We start from the raw sequence: 20648 nt of genomic DNA, 5'->3' as shown, positions 1-20648 counted from the left end.
AAAGTAATATCCTCAAAATGAACTGTTTCATGAAGCTTCATCAACACATTACTACTGAATGTTGTAAAGTAATATCCTCAAAATGATCTGTTTCATGAAGCTTCATCTACACATTACTACTGAATGTTGCAAAGTAATATCCTCAAAATGATCTGTTTCATGAAGCTTCATCAACACATTACTACTGAATGTTGTAAAGTAATATCCTCAAAATGAACTGTTTCATGAAGCTTCACCAACATATTACTACTGAATGTTGTAAAGTAATATCCTCAAAATGAACTGTTTCATGAAGCTTCATCAACACATAACTACTGAATGTTGTAAAGTAATATCCTCAAAATGAACTGTTTCATGAAGCTTCATCTACACATTACTACTGAATGTTGAAAAGTAATATCCTCAAAATGAACTGTTTCATGAAGCTTCATCTACACATTACTACTGAATGTTGTAAAGAAATATCCTCAAAATGAACTGTTTCATGAAGCTTCATCAACACATAACTACTGAATGTTGTAAAGTAATATCCTCAAAATGAACTGTTTCATGAAGCTTCATCTACACATTACTACTGAATGTTGTAAAGTAATATCCTCAAAATGAACTGTTTCATGAAGCTTCATCAACACATTACTACTGAATGTTGTAAAGTAATATCCTCAAAATGAACTGTTTCATGAAGCTTCATCAACACATTACTACTGAATGTTGTAAAGTAATATCTTCAAAATTATCTATTTCATGAAGCTTCATCTACACATTACTACTGAATGTTGTAAAGTAATATCCTCAAAATGATCTGTTTCATGAAGCTTCATCAACACATTACTACTGAATGCTGTAAAGTAATATCTTCAAAATTATCTATTTCATGAAGCTTCATCTACACATTACTACTGAATGTTGTAAAGTAATATCCTCAAAATGAACTGATTCATGAAGCTTCATCAACACATTTCTACTAAATATTATAAAGTTATATCCTCAAAATTATCTGTTTCATGAAGCTTCATGCACACATTACTACTGAATGTTGTAAAGTAATATCCTCCAAATTATCTGTTTCATGAAGCTTCATGCACACATTACTACTGAATGTTGTAAAGTAATATCCTCAAAATGAACTGTTTCATGAAGCTTCATTCTTCATGGTGTCAAGTTGACATGACAGATTATCCTGCTCAACAGTACCAGACACTTGACTATCAACTGTCTTAAAGTGTAAGTAAAAGGAACTTACTTCTTGTACATCCCCATCTTCAAGAGTGAAGCCATGACAGCTCCGTCCACCTCCCCGAAGAAACGACCGACCTGCGGAAGACAAAGCAACATGTTCAGTGGACGTTGATGGTGTCGTGCCTGGATTCATGTTTTTAGAAACGGGGATGAGTGGAAAAGAGTTTGTGAGTCTTCAGGCCTTGACAGCCGCAGCAGCGTTTTGAATAATTCACAACATTTTGTCTCGACAACTTTCTTTTAAAAGCTCCTTGTGTCATCCTCTCAGTCTGGAGTTTTTTGAGTTTGTTAAGGCAGAAATGTGTTGATATCCAATTGTTGTTTAGATAATAGACAACAACAAACAATAAAATAATAATTTCCAAGCTTGTTGTGTTTTATAGAAAAAAAGTTGTGGTTATTGTAAGCAAAATTACAGTGTTGAAGATTAAAATCAAACAATTTTTAACTGTAATCCATCAATTATCAACTATAATCAAATTTTCTTTACTGTAATCAAACTATTTTCAACTATAATCAAACGATTTTCATCTGTTATCAAAGGATTTTAAACAACAACCAACTATTTTCAACTGTAATCAAACTATTTTCAACTATAATCAAACTATTTTCAACTATAATCAAATCATTTTCAACTAAAATCAAACGATTTTCAACTATAATCAAACGATTTTCATCTGTTATCAAAGGATTTTAAACAATAATCAAACTATTTTCAACTGTAATCAAACTATTTTCAACTATAATCAAACTATTTTCAACTATAATCAAACTATTTTCAACTGTAATCAAACAATTTTCATCTGTTATCAAAGGATTTTAAACTATAATCAAACTATTTTCAACTATAATCAAACTATTTTCAACCATAATCAAACTATTTTCAACTGTAATCAAACAATTTTCATCTGTTATCAAAGGATTTTAAACAATAATCAAACTATTTTCAACTATAATCAAACTATTTTCAACTATAATCAAACTATTTTCAACTATAATCAAATGATTTTCAACTAAAATCAAACAATTTTCAACTAAAATCAAACAATTTTCAACTAAAATCAAACAATTTTCAACTATAATCAAAACATTTTCAACTAAAGTCAAACATTTTTAACTGTAATCAAACATTCTTCAGCTGTTTTTTTTGTGATGAGTTTTTTATTCTAAAAAGCTGGATTTTGATTTTTCTGTCTTTGCTTTGTTTTAAAAAAAAACAGTGTGTCTTTCAGGAAAGGATAAAAACCAAATGATATGAATACAAGATGGATTTTTAAAACGATGTCCCGTGACTGAATGTCCTTGGAAACCACAATAAAACCACTTGTTCTCAAAGCCTCACATCTCGTCCTCCCAGGAAAGAAGAAAGTCGACCTGCAGCACCAGAGACCATCATTCATCACACAAATGCTTCCACTGCACCAGACACATCCAAGAACCAGTCCAGCGTTTCTGCTCGGTCACACTGCACCCCCCTACCCCCCCCACACACACTTCCTCCCTCACCTGACCCATTTTTATTTTTTGTCAGCAGCGACTTGATTTCTCTCACGATTAAATATTTACCAACCCCCGCAACGAGCTGCGAGCTACAACCCTGCTGGGATTCCAGGACTTTCCTGGAAACTTCCTGTAAAGTCAAGAGCTCAGCAAAACCACGAGGAAGCACTTCATCATGTGATCTTCTGGATTCTGCTGGGAGCCTCGGCCCACATGCAAATGATGACAAATCAGCTCTTGTGTTGGAATCTTCTGGTTGGAGGGCAGAGGATCTCTGCGTGCAGAGGGATTTGGTTTTAAAAAACCCTGATCTTGAATCTTTTACTGATCACACCTGCTGGACAGGAGGGCGACTTCTGGATTGTTCACTATCTTTATTGCAGACATTAGCAGACCTTGACCACCACACAAGTGTCACAGTATTAACTCATTTAGAAAGGACTGCTAAAATATATTTACGTACTTTTTGGATTAAGAAAATAACAATTTTCAACTATAATAAAAAAAAATCAACTATAATCAAACAATTTTCATCTGTAATAAAACCATTTTCAACTATAATCAAACAATTTTCAATTAAAATCAAATTTTTATTTTTTAATGAATGAATGAATGAATGAAGCTCCGCCCACACATCAGCCAGGCTACAATGAATGAATGAAGGAAGTTCCGCCCACACATCAGCCAGGCTACAATGAATGAATGAATGAAGCTCTGCCCACACATCAGCCAGGCTACAATGAATGAATGAATGAAGCTCCGCCCACACATCAGCCAGGCTACAATGAATGAATGAATGAAGCTCCGCCCACACATCAGCCAGGCTACAATGAATGAAAGAATGAATGAAGCTCCGCCCACACATCAGCCAGGCTACAATGAATGAATGAAGCTCCGCCCACACATCAGCCAGGCTACAATGAATGAATGAATGAAGCTCCGCCCACACATCAGCTAGGCTACAATGAATGAAAGAATGAATGAAGCTCCGCCCACACATCAGCCAGGCTACAATGAATGAATGAATGAAGCTCCGCCCACACATCAGCCAGGCTACAATGAATGAATGAATGAAGCTCCGCCCACACATCAGCCAGGCTACAATCAATGAATGAATGAAGCTCCGCCCACACATCAGCCAGGCTACAATGAATGAATGAATGAATGAAGCTCCGCCCACACATCAGCCAGGCTACAATGAATGAATGAATGAATGAAGCTCCGCCCACATATCATCCAGCAGGTTTTCTCTGTCCCATCTGGGCCACTAAAAACTGATTAGGAGTAAAATTGTCTTCCAGATGGTGTTTGTTCAGATTTGAAAATGATCCGTAAAGCTGTAACCGAGCCTAGTCAACGGATCAACGGAACACATCTGGACCCAAACGTCCACCATCTCACGGAACCATAGTACTGTGGCTAAGGCTAAGCTAAGTCGCTAAATTGTATTTACAGGCTAGATTTGATTTTCCAACACTATGAAAAGCCCATTTTCATTATTCCCAAAGTGATCCTGGAATCTCTTTTATCTGCTCCAGATTAGTTTAGAAAATAACTTCAATCAACTGACATGCAGTTATTGGTGTATGAACCTTTACCAACACAAACACAAGCGTAACTATAATGATATTAAACGTTCTTTCCCTAAAGAGGATAATCCGTACGGTTAATTTGGCAATGCTTTATCAGCAGATGTCGCGGTTGTTGACATGAATATTTATTTTAAAATACAGCTTATAAAATCGACATTTATTGTCGTTGACTCTCCGAGTCGAGAATTTAAAAATCCCTCCTGACAGTTGAGTAACTCCCCGAACAAATCTGGACCTGCTGAACCACAATTAAACTTTTTTGAGGTTAAAAAGCTAAAAAAACTGATGATTTCTGGCACCTAAAGCACCTGCAGGTCACATGACCAGTCTGTCAATAATGACACAGGAAGAGATATGAATGAATAATGGCACAGATTCTCATTTTATTTTTGCCATGTTTTCATTAATATCTATTATATACATTTTGTAATTTAGTCAGAAAAAAAATATTATTTTGGAAAACATGTTTTTTATTATTCAAAATAATAATAAAAAAATAAATAAAACGTTTTTTTTTTATTATTTCGATTTAAAGCAAAAAAACAAACACTGTACAATGATTTTTTAATGGACAAAAACATGTAAAAGTTTTTTTTAAATAGTTAAATTAAATAAATGTGTAAAGCTTCTTTATTGGTCCAAAAAAACACATTTTTTTTTCATCATATTTCATTTTAGATTTTTCGAAAGAAACATGTATAACGTTTTTTTATTAGTCAAATAAAAAAAAAATCCCTTTTTATTAGACAAAATTTTAGAAAAAAAAACAAATTTTTTACTACGTAGAATTTTAGAAAAAACATTCAGCGTTTTTTTTAATTTTTTTTATTATTAAGAACTTCAGAAAGAAACATGTATAGTTTTTTTATTAGTCAAATAAAAAAAATGTAAAACTTTTTTTATTTGACAGAGTTTTAGAAAAAAAAAGTATAGTTTTTTATTAGTCAAATAAAAAAAAAGTATAAAGTTTTTTAATTAATCAAAATAAAAAAAAGAAGTTTTTTTCTCTAAAAAAAAGGGGTGGATTTAAGGATTCTGTTCTATTTATACTTCAAGTATCTGCAAAATATTGTAGTAAAGTGTGATTTTCTGTTTCTGCACAGCCTTAATAAGTTGTTATTTTGCCTTCACCTGGTACTTGACCTCGTCTGATGTTTTTTTTTCTAAAAAAGATGTTCCCTTTCTTAACCTCTGTTGTTTTTCCAAAATATATTATAAACTTAGTCGACTCCGGTTTCGTGAAATCATTATCAAACTCGGAAAATACTTGGCGAGACAACATTGACCCCAAATAGCCTTGACCTCCATTTCGGTAGATCGTACCAGTTTAAGCTCTACTGACAAAATACTTTGGTCGTACATTTGCTCCATATTCTCTCACCTCGTTCCTGGCCTTGGAGAGCAGGATGAATCCGTTGTTGTCCACCAGGAAGCAGTTGAGATCCTAAACAACAGTGAGTTTCACAAAACAATCATCATACATTTCTCTCCAAATATATTCCGTGCAGGAGAAATAATGAACTCACCGGACTCTCACAGGTGAGAGGACACAAGCCCTCAACGTTAGAACACTGAGGAACCATTCAAAGAAGAGGTCAAAGGTCATTCATGAGGAGATGGGAACTGAATCACAGAATAAAGTAGAAGGTAAAAGGTTTACTTACGTCTGTGTCCGGATCCTGAAACACCAAGAAATAGTTGAGATCATATATACATGTTTTAATTTTTAAGCATTTGGTTATTGTTCAACTAAATGTCAATTCAAACGTTGAATTTGTTTGTTAATTATTTAATTTGAAAATATTGTAAGATGTCCATAAACCTTTTTTTCTTTTCTAAATTCAAAATAAAGATCTTAGCACAACTAAACTTTTTTTTTCTTGAATTTAAAAAAGTAAATAAATAACAAAACATTGGATTCAGGAAATTATTGGAATAACAATAAACACAATTAAATCTATATTAAATTGAATATAAAGGGCTACAATTAAAACAATTTTGTTTTTTTTATCATTGTAGTTAGAATTTAAAAACTCTATGTGTAAAAAATAAAAAAATTGAAACAATATTTTTGATTTTTAAAATTAATTATTGTAAAAAACCCAAAACGTTCATCACTTAACTATACAATTAACATGAGTTCATTATTCAATAAAAAACAACAAATTCATAATTTAAATATACAATTTATATTAGTTAATTATTCAAAAAAAGAGAAAAAATAAACAGACGTGTTGATTGTATAAAGATTTGATAGTATTTTGCATCATCTAAGTCAGGGGTGTCAAACTGGTTTTCACCAGGGGCCACATCATCATCATGGCTGCCCTCAGAGGGCCAGATGTGACTTATAAATGTAACTAAATGTAAGCTAATGTAAAATAAATGTAACTACTCCTTAATGTTAAATGACTTTGAATGTATTACTTGAGGTAATAACTACTGTAAAACCAACCATTGTGAGCTGCTAACAACATGTGTGATGTAGCATTTTACAATAAAATAAAAATGGCTGCACTCAGCCTTGCATGTGGTACTACATTCATTGCTACACAAACAAATAAGTCAAAACTTACAGCTCAAGACTAACAAGTTGCAACTGAAATAAGTCTGACAAGCAACTTTTCCTGTTGATGCACATGTGTCGTCACACTTGTCATCTCAAGCAGAGAAAAAGTAAATCAATTGCAGGAAAAACAGATGATGGTGAATCTTTATATGTCCCAACAAGAAAGAAAGAGTCTCAGTTCACAATCGATCACGTTTTTAGGTTCCCCAGCTTATATATTGGCTGTCAATTCTTGTTGATGAGTAGATGCCTGAACACGACAAGTGGATCCTCTCCACCATTCATTGGTCATGTTCTGCCAGGTGCAAAACAAATAGACTCAGGGACTCATTCATTCCTCGGGCTATTAAATTGTACAATTCTGAGTTCAGGGGCAGGAGTGGAGTGAGAGTATCTGGATGTTCTGTTCTATGTTAGTCTTTGTATCCTTTGTCTTTGATGTTTTTCTTTGACTCTATGTTCTTTATCTTTATCTTTAGACTTAGATTGTGTCATCTTGTTCTTTATGTTCTTCTTCTTATTTTATTTTTTATGTATTCTTTTTTATTGTTTATGAAAAATTGCTGGCTATTGGTAAAAAACAATTTCCCAAAGGAGACCTCCTGAGGGATCAATAAAGTTTTACCTTACCTTTACCTTACCTTACCTTAGTTAGCCTTTTAATTCATCTGCAATTTGTTGTTTTTCTTGATGGGTAAACATGTATTCGTTTATTTTTGTTTTTTTTTGCTCGTTGGTCAAGGTAAGGCAGGCGGGCCACATAAAATCACATGGCGGGCCACATTTGGCCCGCGGGCCTTGACTTTGAGACATATGATCTAAGTCAACCGTGACTATGGTGGACGCACACAGATCCATAAGTCGCCTCCATGAGTTCAGAAGCAATAATCTGTCCTGTCACAGCTGCTGCTCCCATTAATAATGTCATGGACACCATCAACCTCTGCAGCACATCTGCACACATCTGCACACATCTGCACACATCTGCACACATCTGCACACGCTCATCCTCAAGGTCGTCCGTCCAGCATTAATCTGCCTTACGTCACGTCACAACGCAATGAAACTTTCCTCCTCGCCTCGTTCTCTCGCCTCGTCATTTAGAAACTTGGTGAAATCTCTAATGACCGTGAAAAAGAATTGAAAGCCATTGACCTCTGGCTCCGCTGACTATTAGGGGATGTTCACGGTGTTCCAGGTGAATGAAAGTGTAAAACTCGTGCTGAGACCGTGTCTCTCGGCAGATCTCGGAGGTTAAACGAAGAAGATGAGTTTGTTCTGTGTCGGCGGAGTTTGTCTTGATTGGACGTCGAGTCGGCGAGCGTTACGAGCGTCGACGCTAACGCAAGCTAATCTGGACAGAGGTCACTCGAGGTCACGGTGGTAATGAGGAAACACAGAGAGAGTCGGGTTTGAGTGGACAAAGATCGATGAAAGAAGATGATGTGTCATAGTCGCAGCAGTGTCTCCTCCTCAGTCTATAGTCGTTCTTTCAGTTTCTAGGAACTACAGTGTTTGGATTAGTGTGGAAATATAACCACAATTAAAATCACTTTTACACATCAACACACTCGCATAGTGGAGACGTGTGTGAAATAAGAAACATAAGAAAGGAAATAACATAAAAGTCAGAATTGTGTCGTGAATGTATCTTCGATTTCTAAAATAAAATCTTGTTTGATCAGCTGAAAATTGTTTGATTATAGTTGAAAATTGTTTGAATATATTGAAAATTGTTTGATTATAGTTGAAAATTGTTTGAATATATTGAAAATTGTTTGATTATAGTTGAAAATTGTTTGAATATATTGAAAATTGTTTGATTATAGTTGAAAATAGTTTGATTTTAGTTGAAAATTGTTTGAATATATTGAAAATGGTTTGATTATAGTTGAAAATTGTTTGAATATATTGAAAATTGTTTGATTATAGTTGAAAATTGTTTGATTTTAGTAGGAAATAGTTTGATTATAGTTGAAAATTGTTTGATTATAGTTGAAAATTGTTTGATTATAGTTGAAAATTGTTTGATTATAGTTGAAAATTGTTTGAATATATTGAAAATTGTTTGATTATAGTTGAAAATTGTTTGATTTTATTTTGAAATAGTTTTATGATAGTTGGAAATTGTTTGATTATAGTTGAAAATGGTTTGAATATATTGAAAATTGTTTAATTATAGTTGAAAATGGTTTGATTATAGTTGAAAATGGTTTGAATATATTGAAAATTGTTTGATTTTAGTTGGAAATAGTTTTATGATAGTTGGAAATTGTTTGATTATAGTTGGAAATAGTTTAATTATAGTTGAAAATTGTTTGATTATAGTTGAAAATTGTTTGATTTTAGTTGGAAATAGTTTAATTATAGTTGAAAATTGTTTGATTATAGTTGAAAATTGTTTGAATATATTGAAAATTGTTTGATTATAGTTGAAAATTGTTTGATTTTATTTTGAAATAGTTTTATGATAGTTGGAAATTGTTTGATTATAGTTGAAAATGGTTTGAATATATTGAAAATTGTTTAATTATAGTTGAAAATGGTTTGATTATAGTTGAAAATGGTTTGAATATATTGAAAATTGTTTGATTTTAGTTGGAAATAGTTTTATGATAGTTGGAAATTGTTTGATTATAGTTGAAAATTGTTTGATTATAGTTGAAAATGGTTTGAATATATTGAAAATTGTTTAATTATAGTTGAAAATTGTTTGATTATAGTTGAAAATGGTTTGAATATATTGAAAATTGTTTGATTTTAGTTGGAAATAGTTTGATTATAGTTGAAAATTGTTTGATTATAGTTGGAAATGGTTTAATTATAGTTGAAAATGGTTTGATTTTAGTTGAAAATTGTTTGATTATAGTTGGAAATGGTTTAATTATAGTTGAAAATTGTTTGATTTTAGTTGGAAATGGTTTAATTATAGTTGAAAATGGTTTGATTTTAGTATAAAATTGATGGATTACAGTTGAAAATGGTTTGATTTTAGTATAAAATTGTTGGATTATAGTTGAAAATGGTTTGATTTTAGTATAGAATTGTTGGATTATAGTTGAAAATGGTTTGATTTTAGTATAGAATTGTTGGATTACAGTTGAAAATGGTTTGATTTTAGTATAAAATTGTTGGATTATAGTTGAAAATGGTTTGATTTTAGTATAGAATTGTTGGATTACAGTTGAAAATGGTTTGATTATAGTGGAAAATTGTTGGATTATAGTTGAAAATTGTTGGGATAGTTGAAAATGGTTTTAGTACAGATACAAATTGTGGGATTATAGATGAAAATTGTTTGATTATAGTTGAAAATTGTTTTATTATAGTTGAAAATTGTTTGATTATAGATGAAAATTGTTTGATTATAGTTGAAAATTGTTTGATTATAGATGAAAATTGTTTGATTATAGATGAAAATAGTTTGATTATAGTAGAAAATGGTTTTTATTACAGAGGAAAATTGTTTGATTATAGATGAAAATTGTTTGATTATACTTGGAAATAGTTTTTAATACAGAGGAAAATTGTTTGATTATAGTTGAAAATGGTTTGATTTTAGTATAAAATTGTTTGATTATGGTTGAAAATTGTTTGATTGAAGTTTGTTTGTTTGCAGAAGTGTGATCTTCAACGTCACCTGTTTGGCGATGGCCCAGAACCTTTTCTCCAGAAAGTCCAAGGACATCTGCAGCCCGATAGCTAAAAATAGAAAAATAAAGTGTTAAAGCAGACGAAGATAGACTCTGCAGAGAAGCTGCTGTGTCTATGAGGGGGGCAGGAAATCGATGGGAGCGAGAGTTGACCTCTGCGGTGTCCCGACGCTAATGACGGGGTGTAAACAATCACGAGCCTGATGGTGTGTGTCATCCCCAAACGCCGACAATTACACTCGCGCCACACAAATTGCTATTTAACCGCACAAACAAGTGGAACCATCAATTCAGACTCCGACGCTGCCAAGGATGCACTTGTGGTTAGCGCCACCACTGGTGAAACACGGCTAACAAATCATTTGATGCATCAATTCGAACTTTTAAAATCCACTCATAGATTATTTTGTGTCTCAATTATTGTGTCTAAGAATGACAGACAAATTATTGTCACAGTCTTTTATTAATATTGTTGAACAGTTTCATTTTGATCACTATTCATCATTTAAATTGTAATTAAATGTATCATCAGCCATTTCCTGTTTCCCTTTGAGCATTTCCTGTTTCCCTTTGAGCATTTCCTGTTTCCCTTTAAGCATTTCCTGTTTCCCTTTGAGCATTTCCTGTTTCCACATAATTGTCTTCTCAGTCTAAAGATCGTCTTGTATCGCATTCAATTCACATCCATCATTTATTCTTTATTTTCTTCACCTTGTTTTGATGGATTTTAACCAGAATATTTTCATATTAAGGGTTAGGTTTGATTCTTATTATCATACTTTTTACACATTTCATTTCTCATTTTCAGACAGAAATCCACTGGATATAAAAAAAACAACAACATCACCATCATCCCAGAGCAACAAAAAACGAGAAAAATAAATAATGAAACAAAAAGAAAATGATAAATTAAATAAAAATAAAGTACCAGCATACAGAAATAAATAAAAACACCTGACCGTTTTCATATCACAGTCAAGTTTCCTCATAGTGTTTTTACATTTATAATAACTTCAACTCACAGTATTCACTATTGTTGTATTTAAGATTAGAATCAAGATTGTTGAGAAAAAAGAGTTTGTGAACGAGGGATGTAAAAATGATAGAAGACTAGACGTGTTGTTTTTGTTGCAAACTTGCTAAATGAAAAGTCCAATAAAATAATGCAGAAACTATGACAGAACTAAAGCACTAAAATTAAACAACCAAACATGCAAGAAAATGTTAAACAAGCTCTGAATAAAATAAACATATGAGAAAAAATGCATAAAAGTAACACCTATGTGGGCAAAAAAATCTTAAGATACCTTCACTTCGACACCAGTTCCTGAATGATACTTTTTTATACCAATTTTATGAGATCAATCCTGAAAAAAACACATTTATATGACACATCGTACGAACCTTTGGTTCAATTTTTCAACTTGAGCACATTTATACTCCAAGCAGTTTTCTTACAGAAAAATAATATGAATACTTTTCTGTGTATGTACACCAAAACGTATCCAGTAACCACATTTTTTAAAGCTTCAGTCTTGATCACGTGATTTACCTACAGGTACCGAAATGTGGCACAAAAAAAGAAGAAGCTTGTTTTGATAATTCAAAGCATTTCGGTCACAAATGTTGACTCCATGTTGACTATAATGCTCAACACTGTGGCCTGATGAAGGAAAATCCATGTTGACTATAATGCTCAACACTGTGGCCTGATGAAGGAAAATCCATGTTGACTATAATGCTCAACACTGTGGCCTGATGAAGGAAAATCCATGTTGACTATAATGCACAACACTGTGGCCTGATGAAGGAAAATCCATGTTGACTATAATGCTCAACACTGTGGCCTGATGAAGGAAAATCCATGTTGACTATAATGCTCAACACTGTGGCCTGATGAAGGAAAATCCATGTTGACTATAATGCTCAACACTGTGGCCTGATGAAGGAAAATCCATGTTGACTATAATGCTCAACACTGTGGCCTGATGAAGGAAAATCCATGTTGACTATAATGCTCAACACTGTGGCCTGATGAAGGAAAACCCATGTTGACTATAATGCTCAACACTGTGGCCTGATGAAGGAAAATCCATGTTGACTATAATGCTCAACACTGTGGGCTGATGATGGAAAATCCATGTTGACTATAATGCTCAACACGGTGGCCTGATGAAGGAAAATCCACGTTGACTATAATGCTCAACACTGTGGCCTGATGAAGGAAAATCCATGTTGACTATAATGCTCAACACTGTGGCCTGATGAAGGAAAATCCACGTTGACTATAATGCTCAACACTGTGGCCTGATGAAGGAAAATCCATGTTGACTATAATGCTCAACACTGTGGCCTGATGAAGGAAACCCCATGTTGACTATAATGCTCAACACTGTGGCCTGATGAAGGAAACTCCATGTTGACTATAATGCTCAACATTGTGGCCTGATGAAGGAAAATCCATGTTGACTATAATGCTCAACACTGTGGCCTGATGAAGGAAAATCCATGTTGACTATAATGCTCAACACTGTGGCCTGATGAAGGAAAATCCATGTTGACTATAATGCTCAACACTGTGGCCTGATGACGGAAAATCCATGTTGACTATAATGCTCAACACTGTGGCCTGATGAAGGAAAATCCATGTTGACTATAATGCTCAACACTGTGGCCTGATGAAGGAAAATCCACGTTGACTATAATGCTCAACACTGTGGCCTGATGAAGGAAAATCCATGTTGAACATAATGCTCAACACTGTGGCCTGATGAAGGAAAATCCATGTTGACTATAATGCTCAACACTGTGGCCTGATGAAGGAAAATCCACGTTGACTATAATGCTCAACACTGTGGCCTGATGAAGGAAAATCCATGTTGACTATAATGCTCAACACTGTGGCCTGATGAAGGAAAATCCATGTTGACTATAATGCTCAACACTGTGGCCTGATGATGGAAAATCCATGTTGACTATAATGCTCAACACTGTGGCCTGATGAAGGAAAATCCATGTTGACTATAATGCTCAACACTGTGGCCTGATGAAGGAAAATCCACGTTGACTATAATGCTCAACACTGTGGCCTGATGAAGGAAAATCCATGTTGACTATAATGCTCAACACTGTGGCCTGATGAAGGAAAATCCATGTTGACTATAATGCTCAACACTGTGGCCTGATGAAGGAAAATCCACGTTGACTATAATGCTCAACACTGTGGCCTGATGAAGGAAAATCCATGTTGACTATAATGCTCAACACAGTGGCCTGATGAAGGAAAATCCATGTTGACTATAATGCTCAACACTGTGGCCTGATGAAGGAAAATCCATGTTGACTATAATGCTCAACACTGTGGCCTGATGAAGGAAAATCCATGTTGACTATAATGCTCAACACTGTGGCCTGATGAAGGAAAATCCATGTTGACTATAATGCTCAACACTGTGGCCTGATGACGGAAAATCCATGTTGACTATAATGCTCAACACTGTGGCCTGATGACGGAAAATCCATGTTGACTATAATGCTCAACACTGTGGCCTGATGAAGGAAAATCCATGTTGACTATAATGCTCAACACTGTGGCCTGATGAAGGAAAATCCATGTTGACTATAATGCTCAACACTGTGGCCTGATGAAGGAAAATCCATGTTGACTATAATGCTCAACACTGTGGCCTGATGAAGGAAAATCCATGTTGACTATAATGCACAACACTGTGGCCTGATGAAGGAAAATCCATGTTGACTATAATGCTCAACACTGTGGCCTGATGAAGGAAAATCCATGTTGACTATAATGCACAACACTGTGGCCTGATGAAGAAAAATCCATGTTGACTATAATGCTCAACACTGTGGCCTGATGAAGGAAAATCCATGTTGACTATAATGCTCAACACTGTGGCCTGATGAAGGAAAATCCATGTTGACTATAATGCTCAACACTGTGGCCTGATGAAGGAAAATCCATGTTGACTATAATGCTCAACACTGTGGCCTGATGAAGGAAAATCCATGTTGACTATAATGCTCAACACTGTGGCCTGATGAAGGAAAACCCATGTTGACTATAATGCTCAACACTGTGGCCTGATGAAGGAAAATCCATGTTGACTATAATGCTCAACACTGTGGCCTGATGAAGGAAAATCCATGTTGACTATAATGCTCAACACTGTGGCCTGATGAAGGAAAATCCATGTTGACTATAATGCACAACACTGTGGCCTGATGAAGGAAAATCCATGTTGACTATAATGCTCAACACTGTGGCCTGATGAAGGAAAATCCATGTTGACTATAATGCTCAACACTGTGGCCTGATGAAGGAAAATCCATGTTGACTATAATGCTCAACACTGTGGCCTGATGAAGGAAAATCCATGTTGACTATAATGCTCAACACTGTGGCCTGATGAAGGAAAATCCATGATGACTATAATGCTCAACACTGTGGCCTGATGAAGGAAAATCCATGTTGACTATAATGCTCAACACTGTGGCCTGATGACGGAAAATCCATGTTGACTATAATGCTCAACACTGTGGCCTGATGAAGGAAAATCCATGTTGACTATAATGCTCAACACTGTGGCCTGATGAAGGAAAATCCATGATGACTATAATGCTCAACACTGTGGCCTGATAAAGGAAAATCCATGTTGACTATAATGCTCAACACTGTGGCCTGATGAAGGAAAATCCATGATGACTATAATGCTCAACACTGTGGCCTGATAAAGGAAAATCCATGTTGACTATAATGCTCAACACTGTGGCCTGATGAAGGAAAATCCATGTTGACTATAATGCTCAACACTGTGGCCTGATGAAGGAAAATCCATGTTGACTATAATGCTCAACACTGTGGCCTGATGAAGGAAAATCCATGTTGACTATAATGCTCAACACTGTGGCCTGATGAAGGAAAATCCATGTTGACTATAATGCTCAACACTGTGGCCTGATGAAGGAAAATCCATGTTGACTATAATGCTCAACACTGTGGCCTGATGAAGGAAAATCCATGTTGACTATAATGCTCAACACTGTGGCCTGATGAAGGAAAATCCATGTTGACTATAATGCTCAACACTGTGGCCTGATGAAGGAAAATCCATGTTGACTATAATGCTCAACACTGTGGCCTGATGAAGGAAAATCCATGTTGACTATAATGCTCAACACTGTGGCCTGATGAAGGAAAATCCATGTTGACTATAATGCTCAACACTGTGGCCTGATGAAGGAAAATCCATGATGACTATAATGCTCAACACTGTGGCCTGATGAAGGAAAATCCACGTTGACTTTAATGCACAACACTGTGGCCTGATGAAGGAAAATCCATGTTGACTATAATGCTCAACACTGTGGCCTGATGAAGGAAAATCCATGTTGACTATAATGCTCAACACTGTGGCCTGATGAAGGAAAATCCATGTTGACTATAATGCTCAACACTGTAGCCTGATGAAGGAAAATCCATGTTGACTATAATGCTCAACACTGTGGCCTGATGAAGGAAAATCCATGTTGACTATAATGCTCAACACTGTGGCCTGATGAAGGAAAATCCATGTTGACTATAATGCTCAACACTGTGGCCTGATGAAGGAAAATCCATGTTGACTAGGAAAATCCTCACTATCTTTTCCATAGTCCAGGAAGACTTCAATAATGATTCACCAAAACTCACATTTTTTTTTACTGAAATCCACCACCTGGGTCTGACCCATGACATCCACATAGCGATGAGCATCCCCGACTTCTGAATCAAAAATAAAAGTAAGAACCGTAGAAAGATTCCTTATGTAGCGTTTCATTTCCGACACAGTGGCATGAAAGTGGAAGAGACAAAGAAAACGATGACTCTTCACCGGCGCCGACGTTTAACAAGCTCCGAGTGAGGAGCTCCGGTCCACTTCAAACCTAATATCTCAGATGGTGTTTGTTCGACGCTGTAATGAAAAAGGTTTTTCATGTGCGCTCGGACTCTCGGGCTCGTGCGGCAACACGGAGCGTCGCACTCAAGCTGCTGTTATTGGAAAATCAGCGAGGCCGTAAAAGCTTTTATTTAGCTCATTTTCTGTTATTGAGAATTTCCGCACAAGCAGATTCCCAGAAATGTGCAGCAAAACAACCGCAAACCTTTCCATCACATTTGCATCAGACTGTGAAACATTTTCACGTACATTTAAAGGTGTTATTCTTCCCCTCTTTTCTCGATTTTAAACCTCAATGTAAAAAAATAATATGAAATGTACTGTATGTTAGGGTTGAGTCAGAACTATTACCACTCATGGAACTGTGCGTCCGCACAAGCGTTCAAGTGAAATATCATGAATCATAAAACAAGTCCATCAAATTAGATGCTCAAATAACCTAAAATAAACTCTTATCAGGAGCCTTTTAAAATGATAGTTGACCCATAGGGGGCGCTATAGCTTTTATCTATCGTCTACTGCTTATCCCCCGTCAGGTCGCAGGGGCAGCATCTGGTGCAAAGAGGCTCAGACACAACTTTCAGCTCCTCCGCGAGACATAGTCTCTTCGACGTTTCCTGGGTCTGACCTGGGGTCTCCACCCGGTAGAAACGTCCCCCGAGGGAGGCTGATCATTTTCAAACCAAGGGTGCCACCTACTGACCTCTGACAATATTACAGCGAGTCGTGAAACTTCATCGCAAATCTGTTTTTTCAATAGAATTACTATTCAAAGCAATAGATTACAGGGCAGAGAGTGACATCTAGTGGACTTTGAAATTAATGATACAGCTTCATGAAGCTTTAACACATCACTACTAGAAAGTAGAACTCGTAAGTGGAAAACAATCAATAATATATTCAATAATTGAATATAAAATGATTGTAATTATCAAACAATAATCAGAACTTTTCATCTTGGAATTCTGGTTAAAATCCCTGATTTTGTCAGTAACCTGAGTCAAAGTCAAGTTGACTCACTGAGGTAAACAAGGCACAAATCTTCCTGATGTCGCTCCAGCTTTTAAGATCCACCCTCATTTCGGATTGAACTTTTAATCCGACACTTATATTAATGCACGTTTGAACGCTGCACTGCTCGACTCCGCATCCACACTCTGCTGTTCAGGATATAAGGCGGCATCACTCTTTGGACGGTCAGAAACCGTCCTCGACTCGTTCCACCTTCTACACAAATGCAGACTCACTGTATGGTTTGTTTTTAGCTCCATCCTGTCAGCAGTGTGCTGGTCTTTGACCTCCACCGCTGCAGAAGTCCTGGTCCTGCTGCAGTCTCGCCAGACAAACACCCCAAATACTGACTGTGACGCGTCCAACTTCAGTAGCAACTGTGTTTACGACGGAAGGTCACAGACGTTGACGCTAATCTTCGTGTTATTGACATTCACAACAATCCATGCCACACACTCATACTTTAGTGGTTAAGATAAGTGTGTTTTTATGGAAATAAAGTAGTGCTATAAGAATATTTAATGGGTGAATTTAATATGATTATTTTATTTATTGAAATTACTCTTTTGGAATAATTTATTTCAATAATTTCTATGTTGAAAGGTTGTATTTATTTTTATTGAACGTATACAATAAGTTCTATCTTCTTCATAAAATAATTAAAAATCCATTTTCTTTCTTCTCGTGTGTTTTATTTTATTTTATTTTATTTTATTTTATTTTATTTTGTTAATAGTGTTACATTTCTAATATTGTAAATAATTTGTATATTTTTAAGATCGTTTTATTTTTTTTAATTATTTTTTATTTTTTATTATCTCTTTTATTATTTCTTTTTTCCTTTGCACTTTATTTTTTTCAACTGTGCTGTTGTAAAAGTGTGTTTCCCATCTGGGGATGAATAAACATTTTCTATTCTTCTATTCTAAATGTAATAGTCATTAATTTGCAGCCTTTTAAAATCAAAGTTAAAATGTTGATACAAGAATGTTATTTGTTTCCTTTTATATTCCTGTTTCCACATATTTGTCTTTATCATTTATTCTTTATTTTCTTCACCTGGTTTTGATGGATTTCAACCATATATTATATTAAGGGTTAGGTTTGAGTACTGTAGTGTATATTATCATCATTTTGTTGATACAAAACTGAGTTTAAAAAATAAATAAAAATAATTAATAAGAATTGGAATTAGAATGTTAAACTTTGTGTAAAAAAACAATCAAGATAATCATTAACGTTTTTGATTTCAGTTATAAAAAAACAAAACGTTTTAAACTTTCAAAATGCAAATGATTGATTTTCAATTATTCAATAAAAACGAATTTAACCTATTTATATATCAATGATTGAATTCAATTATAAAGAAAAAATGTTCAATGCATAAAAGAATAATCATTTGAATGAATAAAGATTTAAACATTTGAAATGTTAAATTGAACTGATCACTTATTATTCTCACGTTTGTGCATAATATGACACACATCTCGAAATATAGTTTCAAATCTACTGCAAATAAATGTACAAATATTTAGCACGATGATGGTCCTCATGATTCTCAGGGAATCGTTTCTTTTGGGGCGACATGAGATCCTGAGACTTAAGGTGGTTCCTTATACTAGCTTTCAACTCAATTCACAAGTCATTGGCTTTATAGTGTGAAATGCTACCTGAGCTACTGGAGCTCAGTGTCTGTTCATGCGTCAGTGAGTTTCATTATATTTTGCTTCGTCATCTCCTGTCGAACCCTCTGAACATACAACAACGTTTAAAGTAGCGTGACGTAGCTTCCGTTTAGCGTCATCTACGTCACTAAGATGGCGGCCGTTAAGGGTGGAATGTTGCCGTATCATGATACAGTGTTTTCACTATACAGCTGTATCATGATAGAGCGTTTTCAGTACATAGCTGTATCATGATTGAGCGTTTTCAGTACACAGCTGTATCATGATACAGTGTTTTCACTATACAGCTGTATCATGATACAGTGTTTTCAGTACATAGCTGTATCATGATAGAGTGTTTTCAGTACATAGCTGTATCATGATAGAGCGTTTTCAGTACATAGATGTATCATGATACAGTGTTTTCACTATAAAGCTGTATCATGATACAGCGTTTGCACTCCACAGCTGTATCATGATACAGTGTTTTCAGTACATAGCTCTATCATGATACAGCGTTTTCACTATACAGCTGTATCATGATAGAGTGTTTTCAGTACATAGCTGTATCATGATAGAGCGTTTTCAGTACATAGCTGTATCATGATACAGTGTTTTCAGTACATAGCTGTATCATGATACAGCGTTTTCACTACACAGCTGTATCATGATACAGTGTTTTCCCTTCACAGTTGTATCATGATGTACATCTTTTAAACTATTCTGAAGCCTCTTTGTGTCTTTAAACGCAGCACAACACGAGGATACGCAGCAGAGTCGAACAACCTTGTGCTGCATCCCTTAAAGTAGCGTGACGTAGCTTCCGTTTAGCGTCATCTACGTCACTAAGATGGCGGCCGTTAAGGGTGGTATCATGATAGAGTGTTTTCAGTACATAGCTGTATCATGATAGAGCGTTTTCACTACACAGCTGTATCATGATACAGTGTTTTCAGTACATAGCTGTATCATGATACAGCGGTTTCACTACACAGCTGTATCATGATACAGCGTTTTCAGTACATAGCTGTATCATGATACAGTGTTTTCACTATACAGCTGTATCATGATACAGTGTTTTCAGTACATAGCTGTATCATGATACAGCGTTTTCACTTCACAGGTGTATCATGATACAGCGTTTGCACTCCACAGCTGTATCATGATACTGTGTTTTCAGTACATAGCTCTATCATGATACAGCGTTTTCACTACACAGCTGTATCATGATACAGCGTTTGCACTCCACAGCTGTATCATGATACAGTGTTTTCAGTACATAGCTCTATCATGATACAGTGTTTTCACTATACAGCTGTATCATGATACAGTGTTTTCAGTACATAGCTGTATCATGATACAGCGTTTTCACTTCACAGCTGTATCATGATACAGCGTTTGCACTCCACAGCTGTATCATGATACAGTGTTTTCAGTACATAGCTCTATCATGATACAGTGTT

General features: G+C 35.1%; 1 protein-coding gene across 1 annotated transcript in view; it reads right to left on the bottom strand.

Moving 5' to 3' along the window:
* Positions 1–20648, bottom strand: part of LOC148074023 (voltage-dependent calcium channel subunit alpha-2/delta-4-like) — a 66697-nt gene that overhangs the window by 7997 nt on the left and 38052 nt on the right. The window contains exons 27-31 of the mRNA XM_087796929.1: positions 10541–10602; positions 5996–6010; positions 5858–5902; positions 5713–5775; positions 1244–1314 (exon numbers count right to left, since the gene is read on the bottom strand). Coding sequence (XP_087653055.1) covers positions 1244–1314; positions 5713–5775; positions 5858–5902; positions 5996–6010; positions 10541–10602 — 256 coding nt within the window. The remainder of the gene's footprint in view (positions 1–1243; positions 1315–5712; positions 5776–5857; positions 5903–5995; positions 6011–10540; positions 10603–20648) is intronic.

Source organism: Callionymus lyra, chromosome 8, assembly GCF_982586985.1.
Source record: "Callionymus lyra chromosome 8, fCalLyr1.hap1.1, whole genome shotgun sequence".
Classification (NCBI taxonomy): domain Eukaryota; kingdom Metazoa; phylum Chordata; class Actinopteri; order Syngnathiformes; family Callionymidae; genus Callionymus; species Callionymus lyra.
Note: the sequence above shows the minus strand (reverse complement) of the source record. Positions and strands in the feature narration are given on the sequence as shown.